Here is an 18,039-nt window from a genome sequence, read left to right on the forward strand (position 1 = left end):
ATGGATTCAACATCAGTAACACTCATTTATACAGTGCCATTGATGTGGTAAAACTCACTGGCGAGTGTCCACTGAAGGAACCTGTCTCTGTGGAGTTTGTATGTTCTTCCTCTGATCTTGGGTGCTCCAGTTTCAAAGCCGTTTGATTTGGTGGGTTAATTGTCCACCATAAATTGCCTCCAGGGTGAAATTGGGTAGTAAAATCAGGGAGGCATTGAGGGGAATGGAGGGGGAATAAAATGGGATTCATGTAGGTAGGAGCTTGATGGTTAGTTTCTTCCATTGGCAAATGACTTGAAAACTCCAGCAAAACAATAAAGGCACAAAGCAATAAGAAATGGAAGATGGCCAGCCACATTGAAAGAGACAATAAAAATCACTGTTACTAAATCCTGAGGCACAAAATCAATCCGCGACAATTAGGCTAAAGATTTTGATAAAACAAGTTTAATAAAAGAACCGTAAACATGTAAAAGTTGCCTGAACACTGAACCCATCAGCCTGACTTAACATTCAAACTACAGGCAGGCCTCTGGACTACTCCTGGGACACAGCAAGACGGATACAAAATCTCTTGCCTGGCGAGAACTCAAATGGAACATCAGTGAGGCACTGATGAAGTTGGGGAGGCCTCATGCTTGTCCTTGTTAAATGAGGAGAACAGAGCTGGATAATGAACTTTGTTCCATTCAGATTTAGATTTAGATTTAGCATCAGGTATTTTCAGATTAGGTACAGCCTAGGTCAGAGGAAGAGTCAAATATATTTCCCACTCATTCTCCCTCAGGCAGTGCAGTGGCCCAGGTTCGATCTTGACCTCGGGTGCTGTCTGTTAGGAGTTTGCACGTTCTCCGTGTCTCTGCACAGATTCCCCCTGGGTGCTCCGGTTTTCTCCAAAATCCCAAAGAAGTGTTGGTTGGTAAAGTTGGCCACTGCAAATTGCACCACCTCGTGCGGTTAAGTTGCAGGAGAATCAAGGGAAAGTTGGTGGGGATGTGTGGGTGAATCAGTTGCAGAGGTACAAAGAAATAAGTAGGGAAATAAACCGAAGAGATTATTCTGCTGGCGTGGATTGGACAGCCTCCATTTGTGTTGTTTGTTAAACTCAAAGCTGGAAAATTTAAGGATGTAATGCACACAAAAGACTCAATGTTGTCCCAGGGAAGTGCGCACTAGAGACCCAAATGCCATCAACAGCTGTTGTACATGACCCTCGTTGCAATAAGACAGAGTATTTGCTTCTGTGGTAACACACTCACACAAATACATGACTCAGTTCAGAGATCAGTGTGGCCTGTGCCCTGCTGTGTTCGGTATAAGCTGCATAACGGCTCTTAAGTACTAGCACCACAGCTCCGTTTCCAGAATAATGCACGTTATTCAGAATGATACATGCTCAACTAAAACCTCTTAAAAGTTGAAAATAAAATAGGTTTTTATAATTAAAAAAATGTTCAAGTATGAAAAGTCTCTGTGCTGTCCGGCAACACCAGGGATAGGTGACAGGACACTTGTCAGACACGGAGCCCCAGGACAACTCCTTCATCAACTCTCCGTCTCCGTGATGCTTTCGTGGGACGGCTGAGCTTGGGCGATCCAATGGCGAAGGTGCCATTCTTCAAACGGCGAAGCACCAATTTTACTTGAAAGGACAACGCACAACCATAGCAACCATGGGTCTTAGGCCCAATCCTGCAACCCCAACCCTGTAAATCTTGGCATCAATCAACGGCTGCGGTTGTTGTCCTGTCCAACGGTCGCATAAACAAGAATACTGAAAGAAAGTCTCTCTCATTTATATCTATACATAAATATTTTAAAAACTCCAGATTTTCTTACATATCTTTCTATTTTTTTTTTCCTGAATTGCTTCTGTGCCTTTCAGTCCCTGTAATACCTTCTCCCCATAGTTATTTTCTTTAAAAGTCTCTTGCTTTCCGCATTGCATCCCCTTGGATGCTCATCTCCGTGAGATGCGCTCATTGCCACGGTCTCTCGGTCCATGTCGTCCACACGTTTGGCAGCACTGTGCCCGGACGGTCTGAAGGTAACATCGGTCCAACAGCTTCAGGGTCTGGCAGAAGGTGAAGGTCAGCCGATCCCGCTCGCAGATGTAGCCTGGGTGGGGAAGAGCGCAGGTAAAGTCACCTGTTAGTGAAAAATAATCGACTTTCTATCCCTCTCCCCCTCTGAGGTACAGTTTCATTGATAGCTCCCATGGTTGCTGGCCCATCCCGTGTCCATGTTGTGTCGTGATACTTGGAGAACCTTGTTCAAGGTCGGACCCGGCGTGCCGTGGTCATGCCCGACATCAGGCCTGGCCTGGCCTGCCCGCCCCCAATCCTGGAGACCGCCCGTAGAGGGAGGTCACCGAGCCCAGCCCCCACTCAACAGGAGCGGTGGGAGTTGAATGGAAGACCAGTGGGCAGACCGGCTGTAGGAGGCAGTGCTGTACACTTTGATGGTGCAGTGGGCCACTGGAGGCCCTGCAGCACGCTGGGGCTAGGCTGGACCGGGCGCCGCTCCGAGAGGCCTAGCACGTGGACCGGACGCAGCCTGCAGCGGCACAGAGCGGTGGAGGACACCAACGGCCACCCTTGGCCAGACTGACCCTGCAACACTGCCAGGAAAACAGGCCTGCATTGTCAGGTTAGGAACTCTATAGACAATAGACAATAGGTGCAGGAGGAGGCCATTCATCCCTTCGAGCCAGCACCGCCATTCAATGTGATCATGGCTGATCATTCTCAATCAGTACCCTGTTCCTGCCTTCTCCCCATACCCCCTGACTCCGCTATCCTTAAGAGCTCTATCTAGCTCTCTCTTGAATGCTTTCAGAGAATTGGCCTCCACTGCCTTCTGAGGCAGAGAATTCCACAAATTCACAACTCTCTGACTGAAAACGTTTTTCCTCATCTCAGTTCTAAACTCTACAACTATAACAACTGGGACTTGAAAATGGTGCCATATCTGGGGACTCTCTATACTGCATCAGTGCACTATTACTACAGTCCTAGGATAGACACAAAAAGCAGGAGTAACTCTGTAGAAGGGTCTCGACTCGAAATGTCACCAGGGATGCTGCCTGTCCCGCTGAGTTACTCCAGCTTTTTGTGTCTATCTTCGATTTAAACCAGCATCTGCAGTTCCTTCCTACACATTACTACAGACCTGCTGTATCTGAGATGCTTATCTAAGATGGACCTAAGTGCTTATGAATATTGATACTTTTATGGAACTGTACTCAAAAATGAATTTCACTGCACCTCGCTGTGACAAATAAAGTACAATTGAATACCAGTGACTACCATTGAAGGGGTTTGACAGAGTACAGAACTGTTTCCACTGATTAGAGGGCTGTTCATGTGCTAATAATCAGTGTGTATTCCTGCTCTTAAAACTCTCCAGGCAACATCTGTTCTCACACCTGCTCTGCACAAACCAGACAAACTTGTAACAACTGTATAAAAGTTTACAAGTGGATGGAGCGTGCCGATTATCCCTTGTGTCCAGCTGGGGCTCAGTAAGTAGCTCTCTTACTGTGTGTCATCGGCTTCAAGCTTGGCACAGGGGTACAGCAGGTAGACATGCTTCTTCGCAGTTCCAGTGACCCAGGTTCAATCCTGACCTCCAGTGCTGCCTATGACTGTCTGCCATAGATTCATAGAGTTATAGTCAAAGAGTCATAGGGCATGGATACGGGCCCTTCTGCCCAATTTGTCCATGCCACGCGAGATGCCCATCTAAGTCTGTCCCATTAACCCACATTTGGCCCATATCCCTCTAAACCTTTCCTATCCATGTCCTTCTCCAATTATTCTCCAAATAAACCTTTCCTATCCATGCCCTAAATGGACATTCCCCCCCCTACATCAAAAATCTTCTAACCCCCCTCTCTAACTCCAGGTCCCTCAGGTCGGCCGACTTGGGGCTACTCACTATCCCGTGGTCTAGGCTTAAGCTCAGGGGTGACCGCGCTTTTGCGGTTGCAACTCCTAGACTGTGGAACAGCATCCCTCTCCCCATCAGAACTGCCCCATCCATCGACTCTTTTAAGTCCAGGCTCAAAACCTATTTCTACTCCCTAGCGTTTGAGGCTCATTGAGGAGGCGCTGTGAACTGTTTGCATGCTACTGTATGTTTCATTTTTTTTCCTTAGTACCTAATCAGATGTACAGCACTTTGGTCAACGTGGGTTGTTTTTAAATGTGCTATACAAATAAAATTGACTTGACTTGACTTGACTTGACTTGACTTGACTTCTCAGTGTGCTTCTCAGGGATCAGTAAGGATGACTAATAATCACCCAACAAGCACCTTATATTGGACACCAAGTACATGGAATCGCCCACTCAAATACCCTGCTCTTGCTGGATGAGAGCAGCTCCCACAACTCAAGATACTCACAACGGGACCGGCAGCATCTCTGGAGAGAAGGAATGGGTGACATTTCGGGCTGAGACCCTTTTTCAGAGTGTCTGATCTTCGGTTTAAACCAGCATCTGCAGTTCCTTCCTACACAACTCAAGATACTCATCATTGCCCAGGACTTTCACACCTGTCCCTGTCCACTGCTCTAAATGCTCATTCCCTCCACTCGCTCAGCATTCCTTCAGTGTGAAGCAGCCATAATATATGCCGACTTTGACTCATGATGAAGGACAAGCACAGCCAAGGCATGAAAACGGCAACACCGAGTCACACACTAACCTGACCTGCAAATATATAATTATTTATTCATCCAAACGCTGTAACTCGCTGCCCAGCGAGTGGTTCAAATGGCCATGATTTTCAATTCAACAGGGAACTCCAGTGGAATAAACAAGAGCTCTAACTCAACATGCCAGCAGGACATGCTGCGCACAACAAATGGCGTGATGATAGGAAAGGGGTAAGTTCCTGTCCCAGTGTATTGCTCTTTGACACAGAGCTTCAATCCCATGTCAACAACTAGTTCTTTTGCTCCAGCGAACAGGAATTGTTGATTGCGTCCTGGCAGCTAAGCTGCAGGAGTGCAACGTTGCTCAGTAGAGGAACAGACAGTGGATTGAGCAAATCAGGTCAAGGTTCAGCTGTTAGTAAATCCATGTGGTGCGCTCTGCTGAATTTATCGATACAAACGCAGTTCCTGGTTGTGCAGTAATTAATAGGAGAGCTGATAATAAACTAGTCAGGACACTGCAGTACAATGGAAATTGTGCGTTGCAGACCGTTACAGAAGCAGTGTTATTGATCTGAAATGCAGCAACCCTTTGGGTCCTTTTGTTCTTCCTCGGCAAAATGTTCTCTTGCTTCACGCTGAGCTATGCATCTTCGTTCACGTCACCCATAACTCCAGGCAGTTAATTAATCTCAACTCTGGCTCCATTGCAGCATAACGGACATGCAACTCACTTTAGGGCGGCACGGTGGCGCAGCGGTAGAATTGCTGCCTTACGGCGCCAGAGAACCCGGTACGATCCTGATTAAGGGGTGCTTGTCTGTACTTTCTCCCCGTGACCTGCGTGGGTTTTCTCTGGGATCTCCAGTTAGCTCCCACACTCCAAAAACGTACAGGTTATTAGGCTAATTGGCTTGGTTAAAGTGTAAATTGTCCCTACCGTGTGTCGGGTAGTGTTAGTGTGCAGGATCGCGGGTCGGTGCGGACCCGGTGGGCCAAAGGGCTTGTTTCCGCTCCGTATCTCTAAACCATTATGAACTAAACTAAACTCACAGTGAATAACAGTCCTGCCTGGAGAGTGTGACGTCATGGCTCTGAGTCCCACCCAAGAGATTCCAGGCTGATTCTCCAGTGCAGAGGTAGCCACCTTACTGGTGAGACGTTAATTGAAGGTGCCCTAATGTTAAAGATCTCATGGCAATATGGAGAGTTTCACTGTTTTTCCCACAGACAATCTGACAGATGAGGCCATTATGACCATCCCAGTTGGGATGAGACCACCCAACACTGGCGTGAGATCGCTCCAGGTATATCCATGTCCTTTTTCAGTGATAGGATGGTTTTCGCTCACCCACCTTTTCAGATAGAGACTTCGAAAGGAGACCTCCTCAGCTCCCCTCTGGTTCATCCACTAATGCCACTAAATCTTCCCCCCTTCCCATAGAACACAGAACGATACAGCACAGGAACGGACTCTTCAACCTATAATATCCGCGCCAAACATGATGCTGGGTTCAACTAATCTCCTCTGCCAGCATGTGATCCACGTCTCTCTATCCGCTGCATATCCATGTGTCGATCCAAAAGCCTCCTGAATGTCACTATTGTACCTGACTCCACCACTACTCCTGGCAGTAAATTCCAGACCCCCACCAGTCTCTGTGTAAAAAATATATCCCGTACATCTTCTTTAAACGTTGCCCCTTTCACCTTAAAGCTTTGCCCTCCAGTTTTGGACATTCCCACCAGGGAAAAGGATTCTGACTGTCTACCTGTCTCCATGCCTCTCAGAATTTTATAAACTTCTACCAGGTCTCCCCCTCAGCTTCCAACATTCCAGAGAAAACAACCCTCCCAGGGGTATTAAGCCACGTATTGAGAGAGTAAAGAGAAAGGGCCTGTTTCCACGTGGGCCCTTGTGGTTTTACATACCTCAATTAAATCTGCCCCCAGCTCCCCTCTTCCAAAGAAAACAACCTCAGCTAGTCCAAACTTTCCTCAGAGCTGGGATTCTCCAGTCTGAGACACATCCTTGCACATCTCCTCTGCTCCCTCTCCAGTGTGCACATACATTTCTGTAGCGCACTGTCCCATTCCACAAACCTGGAGCTCGTTCTCCAGAGCAGTATCAACCTTTGTAGAGGAAGGAACTGCAAATGGTGGTTTACACCGAATATAGACACAAAATGCTGGAGTAACTCAGTGGGTCAGACAGCATCTCCCCAGAGATGCTGCCGGACCGGACCCACTGAGTGACTCCAGCATTTGGTGTCTAGCAACTAGTCACGGTGTCTAGTGTGGTCACAGTGGCTCAGCGGTAGAGTTGCTACCTTACAGCGAATGCAGCGCCGGAGACCCGGGTTCGACCCCGACTAAGGGGGCTGTCTGTACGGAGTTTGTACGTTCTCCCCGTGACCGCATGGGTTTTCTCCGAGATCTTCGGTTTCCTCCCACACTCCAAAGATGGCTTGGTAAATTGGCTTGGTAAATGTAAAAATTGTCCCTAGTGGGTGTAGGATGGTGTTAATGTGCGGGGCGGACCCGGTGGGCCGAAGGGCCTGTTTCCACGCTGTATCTCTAAACTAAACTAAACTAAACTTTTGTAAACAGGTTATCTGATCACTGCCCCACATTCCTGTATAGAGGGGCTTTCTGTTTACAAAATGGCTGCAATGTTTTGCTCATTTCACAGTGACCGTACTTCAGTGTTAGGGTGCAGGGAAGCAGATGGTAGTCCTTGTTCCACAGGATCTATCGCTCCAGCTGCTCAGAGGCCATGCCCAGGTGGAAGCGGTGAAGCCAGTTCCCAGCTATTTCACAGCTGACTGGTTTCCCAATGACAGGCACTGACTTGGTTTCGTGTGCCTTACAATCCTTGCTAGCAGACATCTATTAACCTCAGACCCATTATCATCCGAGTCAGCATCAACAGTGTTTTGTGGGCAGGAGTTCCTCTCCTTTACTCAGTGTTGGCTGGTTGTTTCCTCTCCCAGAATGCTGGCAATGCCTTTAAGATTTTTGCCCTCTTGTCCTCGACCCCTCTCCACCCCCCACTTCCCTTCCTCTTGCCAATGTGAATAGTCTCCATCTAGCCTATTATTTCAATTCAATGGCACAACTTTCTATAGAGCACAGAACACAAGTCTCATCTTGTACAATCTATCCTCATGCACTAACTTTGCAAACCATGGTAACATATAAAATCCAATGACAAGCTCCTTTGAAGGCCAATGCATTCTGTCTGTGAACAGAACTGGTCTGTTTAACTGTGGCCTTTGTTTAACTGTGGAAAACCTCACTTCCCTTTACATATCCGTGCAAGAAAATCTGAAAGGGTTCGTGGTCTTGGATGTAAATCTCTAGCTGACCAGGGCCAAAAGCTTTGAGTTCAGCACTTGAACTAGAATGACCTTTAAATGGATGAAGAGGTCAGGAGTTGTGTATTAGTTTGTGCATCACCCAAGGGACTTCAAGGGTTCAATGGAGTTTGACTCTTGGTGAATTTTTTTAACTGTGTGAAATAGTTATTACAAAAAATGACCAGAGATGTGGAGCAGATGTTTCTTTCTTCAATCCAGTGGAGAATTGGGATTAGACAAACAGAGACCATCTGATTACTCATTGGTGCGCACAGGCGTGGAAAGGAACTGCAAAGTGAATGAGGCGTGTGCCTTATATTTACATGACCCCTTCTCAGATCATTGCAATTATGCTAAACAACTTATTACCATGCAGACACTGGCTGTGGGATGGGGGAAGGGTGCCCTTTGCTGCCCTCTGGTCAGTGATCTCTCCCCCCTCCCCCACAGAAGGGTTCCAGCCCACAGCTGGCTACTGAGGAAGCACTGAGCGTCCACAAGCGGAGGCCCCTGCAGCTGGACAGCTTACTGGGACCAAGGGGTACAATTCATCTCCAGATGCAAGGATTTTCACAGCGAAACAAAGGCCTGATCAGTCTAACTGCTCTGAGTGTGACGTGCTACCGAAGAAGGGTCTCCTGTGTGGAGATGGGGAGTGGGGGAGGGGATGGTGGTGGTGGGGAGTGGGGGAGGGGATGGTGAAGTGGCATGGGGGAGGGGATGGTGGAGGTGGGGAGTGGGGGAGGGGATGGTGGTGGTGGGTATGTGGAGGTGGGGAGTGGGTGGTACTGGTGCGGTGTGGAGGTGGCGTGGGGGGAGGGGATGGTGGTGGTGGGGAGTGGGGGAGGGGATGGTGGAGTGGCGTGGGGGAGGGGATGGTGGAGTGGCGTGGGGGAGGGGATGGTGGTGGTGGGGCGTGGGGGAGGGGATGGTGGAGTGGTGTGGGGGAGGGGATGGTGGAGGTGGGGAGTGGGGGAGGGGGTGGTGGAGGTGGGGAGTGGGGGAGGGGGTGGTGGAGGTGGGGAGTGGGGGAGGGGGTGGTGGAGGTGGGGAGTGGGGGAGGGGATGGTGGAGAGTGGGGGAGGGGATGGTGGTGGGTGCAGGGAGGTCTGTGGGATTGGTGGATGGTTTGATGGTGGGGTTCGGGGAGGCTAGTGGTGGGTTGTGGGAGGTTTGTAGTGGAGTTGGGGGAGGGGACTGTGTTGAAGGAGATGGTGGTCTGGTTCGTTGAGATCGGTGGAGTTGTTCGAGGGGATGTTGTGGATTTGAGGGAGGGGTTGTGGTGGAGTTTGGAGAGATTTGTTGGGGGGGTGTTCAGGGGGTGTGTGGTGGGGGTTTGGGGGAGTGGACTGTGGTGGTGGAATTGATGGAGGGGATGGTGATGGGTTTGGGGAAGGAGTTGGTGGTGGGTTTGGAGAGGGAGTTCGTGATGGGTTTGGGGGGATTTGTCGGGGGGTTTGTGATGGGGTTCAGGGGGTGCGTGTGGCGGGGTTTGGGGAGGGGTTGTTGGTGGGGCTTCAGAATTGCAGTTACCTGCTTTTACTGAGCCTGTCCTGGAGATCCCAGCAGCTGAGGTCTGGACATCAACCTCTCACCCCGTCACGTTTTGTTCCAGCTCTGATATTTTTGCAACCCACAAAACACAAAAGAACCTGAGTACAGCCCCTCCCCAAGTTCTTCTCTCATGCCCCAGTGGTTTCTCACCGCTGGACCTATTTTCCAACATCTCCTGGTGATTGACCGCCAATTCCTGTTGACTTTACCGTAGTCCTGGATGTTTGGAGCACATAGGTGAGGTGGGTATGTGGGTGGGGCTAGCTGGCTGGTTGAAAGCATTGCTGGAGGTACATGTCTGCACCTGGCTGGACTTCAAACGGATGCAGATGAATGGAGTTGCCGGTGCGTGCCGGTCTTTACACACGATGATCCCAGGATAAGGCAATCTCTTGGAATCTGGGAGTCATTTGCCTTCTCCACACAGCACCTTTGGGCTTGCCTACCACTGTCACCCTTCAATTCCCTATCCATCTTAGCTGGATGCCATCTATCACTTGCCAGCTCCTGCCACACCTCTTCCTTACGCCTCTTCTTTAGTTTTTTAAAGTTAGTAGAGATACAGCGTGGAAACAGGACCTTCGGACACAGAGTCCACGCCATCGATCACCCGTACACTAGTTTTATGTCCCGCACATTAGCGGCAATTTACAGAAAACAATGAATCTACAAACTCTTTCTGTGTAGGAAGGAGTCTGAAGAAGGGTCTTGACTGTTCCTTCTCTCCAGTGATGCTGCCTGTCCCGCTGAGTTATTCCAGCATTTTGTGTCTATCTTCGGTACAAATTCTTTCAACCAGTTATCTCCACTCTACTCCATCAGTCTGAAGAAGACTCCTGACCCAAAGTGTCTTCTGTCCATTTTCTCCCACAGATGCTCCCTGACCCACTGAGTTTCTCCAGCAGTTTTTTTTTTTGTTGCTTCAGTTTACAAGGCCAGCTTATTTTTCCTCCTTCTCTCCCCTCAGCGTTTGCCATGAATAAACAATGTCATTCTGGGGTCACAGTGGCCAAGCAACAAACCCAGAAATTAAAACTAAAGTCATTTTCTAATCATTTGTGCTGACTGCTTGTGCAGTTTCCAACTCAATTACTCAACTGTTTAATGTAATCCAAAGTAATTCCCCTCCCCCAGCTCCAATGTGACCAAGAGCCCTTGTGCAATAATCTAGTTCTCAAAGCTTTGGACAGCAAAGCCTGATCTCTATAGACACAAAATGCTGGAGTAACTCAGCGGGACAGGCAGCATCTCCGGAGAGAAGGAATGGGTGATGTTTTGGGTCGAGACCCTTCTTCAGACTGATCAAGGCTCGACCCGAAACGTCACCCATTCCTTCTCTTCAGAGATGTTGCCTGTCCCGCTGAGTTACTTCAACATTTTGTGTCTATCTTCCTCTCTCACTACAGTCTGATCTCTGTTCTCAGTCTCTCCACCCAACTTCCATAGAAATTCGTGCCCACTCAAGAAATCAACAATGGGCCTAATTCTCCCTTATTCAAATAGAAATAACCGTTACCCTCCCATTCCTTACTATGCATCATCCCTCCTAAATAGAGTTTAGCTGTCATTACCACGGTTCAGTGTTTGTTCCTCTGACCATTAACATCATGCACTAACTTTGTTGGAAGCTTACTTCTTGTTTAAAGAAGGGTCTCAACCCGAAACGTCACCTATCCATGTTCTCCAGAGCTGCTGCCTGGCCCGCTGAGTTACTCCAGAACTTTGTGTCTTTGTTTGTAACTTTAACCTTAATTTTTCTTGTGTTTATGAACTTGATCATATATTACAAACATTTATCTGTCAATGTACACATTGAACATTATTCAGTGTAACGTGTACTGAGATGAGGGGTGAGATGATGGGTGAGGTTGGGGGGGTGGGTGGGGGGGGGGGAAGGTCCAGTTGGTCACTGGCAGGGTACATGGTTGGACCTTGCCACTGTGTGTCATGTTCACACAGAAGCATTCCTTTGAAATAGACACAAAAAGCTGGAGTCACTCAGCGGGTCAGGCAGCATCTCTGGAGAAAATGAATGGGTGATGTTTCAGGTCGAAACCCTTCATCAGACTGAGAGTCAGGGAGGCATGGGAAGGTACAGGGCAAAGCAGAACCTGCATCGATGACTTCAGGAAAGGTGGAGCCCACAATGGTCCATTGTTGGCTGGGGCAGAGGCGATGACAAAGGAATACAAACGGTGAAATTAGCAAGAGGACTAAGGTGGTGGAGGATTGGAGGGAGAGGGAGTGCAAGGGTTACTTGAAGTTAGAGAAATCAATATTCATGCCACTGGGTTGTAGTTCTTTGGAAACTGGGAATAATTCGTACCAATCATCATATCATATCATATATATACAGCCGGAAACAGGCCTTTTCGGCCCTCCAAGTCCGTGCCGCCCAGCGATCCCCATATATTAACACTATCCTACACCCACTAGGGACAATTTTTACATTTACCCAGCCAATTAACCTACATACCAATGTTTCTTTAGGATGATTAAATGTCCACTGTGGACTAAGATGAACATATAATGTGGATTATTTTAACTTATTTCATCATTGGATCAATCTGACTGCCCATTTTTGGGGGGGGGGAGGAAGCGGGCCACTGACTCAATATCATCAGTTCCCGTTGAGATGTCGTAGCTTAATGGGCACGCTGTAATCTCTGAACAAATAAACTCACAGGATCAAATGGCCTTTTCCTGTGGTGCGGTTCTTTGTAAGTCAACATATTTGAATGAGAAATATATGTATACAATTTATATATATATATATATACACACACACAAAGATAAAGTGTCAGGAGATAGGATTTTCACAAACAAACCCTTGATTAATGTTTTAAGAGCTACCAGGCTTGCAGTAAATAGTTATGCTCTCATTGGATCCCTTGCTGTTCAATGATTAACTAAACCTCACTGGAGCCGTTCAAGGTTACTGTTGTAAATTACCCCTGTTGAGTCATTGAACTGAGCAAATACAGCAGCCAATTACATATTTAATGTTTATGTTATCATTACCGAGCCAAACTGGTGCGAGACATATGTGCTGGCAACTAGGACACAGCAATACTGTTACATGACAGATCTCAACACTTGATCTCAGCACATTTCATTATTCCACCACTGGCATCCTTCCTAAATCCTGGCGTTAATTCAAACAACAACTTTCTTTTTATATAGCACCATTAACGTAGCAAGTATCATGGCCTCATGGCACGGATTATCAATCAAACTTTGTTAAAAAAAAGACACAAAGTGCCAGAGTAACTCAGCGGGTAGGGTAGCATCTCTGGTGAACATGGATTGGCGACTTTTCTGCCGGGACCTTTCTTCAGACTTTGACAAGGGACGTCCAATCCCTTTCTACGTCTATTTCCCACCAGGAAGGTCACAAATCCCTTTGGTTCTTCCTTGACCAGGGACCCAATCAATTCCCCACCATTAACACTCTCCCTCACCTGGCGGAGCCTGCCTGACCTGCAATGACTTCTCTTTTGACCTCTCTCACACCAGCACCAGCAGTTCGAAGTATCACCATCGAATAAACGTTTGCAGCAAATACAGAGATTGATATTAGATAAGAGGTGTGTTTTAAAGAACATTTACAAAGGAGTGGAAGAAGGCGGAGAGGTGACAAGATTTAGCAAACAAGTTCTGAAGTTCCGAGTGTTCGGAGCTGAAGGCACAGCTACTAACAGTACATTAAATAAAACCAGGAATGGTCAAGGGGCAAAATAGGAGGAACACAGTAGGACCGGAAGTGTTAGAATTAAGGTGATTAGGGACAGTGGAGGGATTTGAATGAGAAATATAAACATGAGGTGCAGAAGTCATAGAAACATAGACAATAGGTGCAGGAGTAGTCCATTCGGCCCTTCGAGCCAGCACCGCCATTCTATATGATCATGGCTGATCATACTTTCTCCCCATATCCCTTGATTCCGTTACCCCTAAGAGTTATATCTAACTCTCTCTTGAAAACATCCACTGCCTTCTGTGGCAGAGAATTCCACAGATTCACAACTCTCTGGGTGAAAAAGTTTTTCCTCATCTCAGTCCTAAATGGCCTAGCTCTTATTCTTAAACTGTGACCCCTGGTTCTGGACTCTCCCCAACATCGGGAACATTTTTCCTGCATCTAGCCTGTCCAATCCCTTAAGATTGTTATATGGTTCTATAAGATCCCATCTCATCCTTCTAAATTCTAAATGTGTTAGGCAATGAGCAACCGGTGCTGAGATGTGGGAAGTGGACTTTAGCTGAGCTCAAATGGAAGGTGGGAGGAAGGAACAGATGAGGCAATGGGACGGCGTGGATGAAGATCCAAGCAGAAATTAACTAATACACTAGCGTATCAGAATCCTACAAGCATTTGGATTAATTTTTTTCCCAAAGGTTTAAATATGGTAACATCCAAAAATTTAGAAAAATATAATTCCCTCAATTGAATGAAGTGTGCTGCAAATGTTGACAATATCTTTCACCTGCAGTTCCACTGGCAACTCGGTTCAACTATTACATGGTCTGTTTGTCACAGGAAACATTTCCATTAAGAGACTGAACCATCTGTAATTACTTGATAACTAAGAACACAGCCTAACGCCCTTTTGGGTACGTCCTGTTTAATGTTTAAAGAAAGGCTTGCACTTCCATAACCAAAATTATGCCTCACATGATCATGTTGGAACCTTTCACAAAGATTCAACGCGTGAATGGAGTTTTGGTTTGAAGGCTATTTTGAAAATGGCATATCTGGAATTGCAACACTCCCGTGGTACAGTACTGTGAGCCAAGCTTCTATGTGTAGGTCAATTTTACGGGAAGTAACCTCACAAACATCTGACTGAGAGGCAGGAATACTAATGTGGAACACTATTGAAACCCTGGGAGCAGCCTGGATGGTGACAGAGATAATGCAGTATGTGTACAAAAGAACTGCAGATGTTGGTTTAAACCGAAGATAGACACAAAATGCTGGAGTCAGTCAGTGGGACAGGCAGCATCTCTGCAGAAAAGGAATGCTTGACGTTTCGGAAGAAGGGTCTCGACCCGAAAAGTCACCAATTCTTTCTCTCCTGAGATGCTGCCTGTCCCGCTGAGTGCCTCCAGCATTTTGTGTCTATAATGCAGTGTGTATAGTGTGGACACAGTTGAGAATAATTAGCTGCAGTAAGAACAACAAAGGGAGATGGGTCTCCTTGATCGAATGAACTAAATGTTATTGGCAGCTAATGGGGGTTGTTGTTTGGCTGGGTATCTGTGAACGAGGATAAACCAGTCACTCTGTTGGAAGTTCCAGCAGCATATTAATGAACTCCCTATCTTTTTAAGACAGAACCATGTCTGGAGGGAATCCATCTGATTATCTCAGTGCATTTTAGATGGAATAGTTTGTGGACAAAGGGAGACAAGGGGATTAATACAGCACAGTAGGAGTGGAGCAAAACTTTAAATGCTCTCTCCTTCAGGTCTGATTTCATTACTTTCTGCCTCTGTTCAGAATTCTGCACTTATTACCCGAACTTAATGCGGGCGGCACAGCTTACAGAGCTGCCGCCTGACAACTCCAACAACTTGGACTTGATCCTGACCTCTGGTGCTGTCTGTGTGGAGTTTGCATGCTCTCCCTGTGACTGGTGTGCTGCCAGCGGTGCTCCAGTTTCCTCCCACATTCCAATGAAGTGTGGGTGAGTAGGTTAATTAGCAACTGACTCTAAGTTGTCCCTAGTACCTAAATGCTTGGTAGAATCTGGAGAGAGTTAGTGGGCGTGTGTGGAGAAAGAAATTGGGATTAGTGTAGCAATGATATGGGTGGATGTTTAGTGGTTGGTGCGGACTTGGGATGAAGATTTTATTTCCATTTCGCAACGCTCTATGACTCAGAAAAACCCCTTGTTGATGTTGAAGTTCACAGTGCTGGCTACATGCTCACACACACCAGCTTCTGGGAATCTGTTCCTGCAACCTCATTATTATGCTCTCCTCATTTTTCAGCCTCTTTAGGATTCCATACTCAGGATGAAAACATTCTAATCTTATGGAAACATCTACGATGTGACATTAATCTTTAACATTTCTTTGTTTTTAGTCTTAACTGCCTCTCTCTCTGACTGATCCACAATATCCCACGGGACCATTTCAAAGAAGAGTGTCGTGGGTCCTCCCCGACATTCCTGCTCTTTTCTATTCCCCCAATTATCATCAGTAAAATGGATTCGTTTTAGTCACGACTAAAATAGTCAGAGAAGATCGGGATTCATTTTCCTGATGGTGCCCACACTGCACAACACATGTGGGGTTTCAGTTGCAATGTAACAACGATTAAACTCAAGTTCTGCGCCTCAGATAGAGAACTGGTGCCAGCAATGGCTGCCTCGCCAACAGTCTGTCCGTCCCTTCCTTCTTCGTTGTTTTTTTTAGTATGTGTTAAATGTATGTTTTAGTGTTCTTTAGCTTATTTTATATGGAGGGTGGGGGTGGGAAGGGGGGGCGTTGGGGGAAACTTTTTCTAATCTCTTACCTCGACGGGGATGCGATATTTTTCCTTATCGTATCTCCGTCCACACTGTGGCCTAACATCGAGGAGCTGGTGGCCTCTGCTGGAGACCGACTTTGGGAGCTCCATCCGCGGGAGCCTGCGGACTTTAACACCGTGGAGCTCACGGTCTCTGGTTCGGGACCGAATTCGGGAGCTCCAAGCCACAGGAGCTTTGACCGCCCCGACACGGGAACTTCGACCGCCCTGATGCGTAAGCTTCGATAGCCCTGATGCGGAGGGCTTCGATCGCCGGCTGAGAATGGTTCGGCTGCCTCGACCGCGGGAGAATAAAGAGGAAGAAGTTTGGACTTTATTGCCTTCCATCACAGTGAGGAATGTGGGGAGTCCGCTGTGGTGGATGTTTATTTTAACTTTTATATCTTGTTGCTTTTTGTTAGTATGGCTGTATGGTAATTCGAGTTTCACTTTACCTTAATTGGTACATGTGACAATAAACTGACCTTTGAATGAAAATCCCTCCAGAATCGGTGGTTCAGCAATTTCATCAAAAAAACAAAATCTTTCTTGCTGTTGGGATTTGCTGAGTCCTGAAACACCACATGGGTTCTCCTTATCGCGGGGTTATGTTGACATTGAGTAGTTGATATGTTCCTGCTTTGCAACATACTGTTGCCAATGCATGCTGCTATTTTTAACATGAACCAATTTGTCATTTTACCATTAAAGCAGAATTACAGTTGTGTAGTTGATTCTTCCTCACTGTTATCAGACTATCGAAATGGTCCTTCCAGAAGCTTGGAGTGAGTCCTGATCTCCCAAATTATCTCATTGCAAACTTTGTCGTTTTTTTATCTGCACTCTCTCTGTAATTGTAATGCAACAACACTATATTCTGCCCGCTGGTATTATTCTCTTTGCTCCTGTTGTACTTGTGCATCTGCTCCACTGCGAAACTTCCTCAAGGTATACCTACTTTGAAGAAGTTCTCCTCTCTGCAACGAGAGTTCTGACACTGACTCTCAGTCTGAAGAATGGTCTCAATCCGAAATGTCACGTATTCCTTCTCCCCAGAGATGCTGCCTGTCCCACTGAGTTACTCCAGCATTTTGTGTCTATCTTTGGTGTCGTACTTGTGTGTGGCTTGATTGAACTCAATGATTTGACTGGATAGCAAGCAAACAAAATTTTTCACTATATCTCAGTAAACTTGACAATAAGAAACCAATACCAATACATCAAATCATGACTCAAATGTGAAAACAAGGTAGATCAGTTTTTGTCTCAAATAAAACTCAAAGCGCTGGAGTAACTCAGCGGGCCAGGCAGCATCTCTAGAGGACATGGATAGGTGATGTTTTAGATTGGGATCCTTCCTCAGTCTGTGATCTATTCAAGATTCCAGTATCTGCAGTTTCTTGTGTCTCTGTCTCAAACCTGGTCTCTCGGGCTGCTTTGCCTTCCCGCCTCCTGTTTGCAATGTACCTTTCACCAGCTCTACACGTGCCATTGCTCTGCTGTCCCCATGCTCCACACCACACACATGAAGGGAGGGCGGGGATTGTGTACACTTGGAGGAGGCAGGGTGAGAATTCCAGCCGAGAATTGGAGGTTCTTGACAACTAACAAAGTACATTCGATCGAGCTATATTTGTATAGCATTACAAGCAAATCCAGATTATAGGCCAGTGATAATTTTGAGCTTCCAACATCATTTTTAAAGTTATTTGAATTTTCTATTATGCTTTGCAAATAATTATGTATGAAACTATACAACCTTTTTACAATGGATTTATTCACTGGAGTTATTTATTGGATTCATTATTTCTGGCAAGTGTTTCTTTATGAGTTACTTGTTTCATGAATACTGAATTTTAGTATTTCTGGATGTTGAATATTTATATTAAGAATCTGCTGCTGTGCATTTATTACTCTTTACAGAGTACAGTGTTTATATATTCTGTTGT

General features: G+C 46.5%; 1 protein-coding gene across 1 annotated transcript in view; it reads right to left on the bottom strand.

Annotated features, from left to right (window-relative positions):
- Positions 1 to 462: 462 nt before the first annotated feature.
- The window catches only part of adamts7 (a disintegrin-like and metallopeptidase (reprolysin type) with thrombospondin type 1 motif, 7), a 140,988-nt gene continuing 123,411 nt past the window's right edge, over positions 463 to 18,039 (bottom strand). Inside the window, exon 24 of the mRNA XM_078427091.1 lies at positions 463 to 2,118. Coding sequence (XP_078283217.1) covers positions 1,961 to 2,118 — 158 coding nt within the window. The 3' untranslated portion in view covers positions 463 to 1,960. The remainder of the gene's footprint in view (positions 2,119 to 18,039) is intronic.

This window comes from Rhinoraja longicauda, chromosome 33 (assembly GCF_053455715.1).
Source record: "Rhinoraja longicauda isolate Sanriku21f chromosome 33, sRhiLon1.1, whole genome shotgun sequence".
Taxonomy (NCBI): Eukaryota; Metazoa; Chordata; class Chondrichthyes; order Rajiformes; family Arhynchobatidae; genus Rhinoraja; species Rhinoraja longicauda.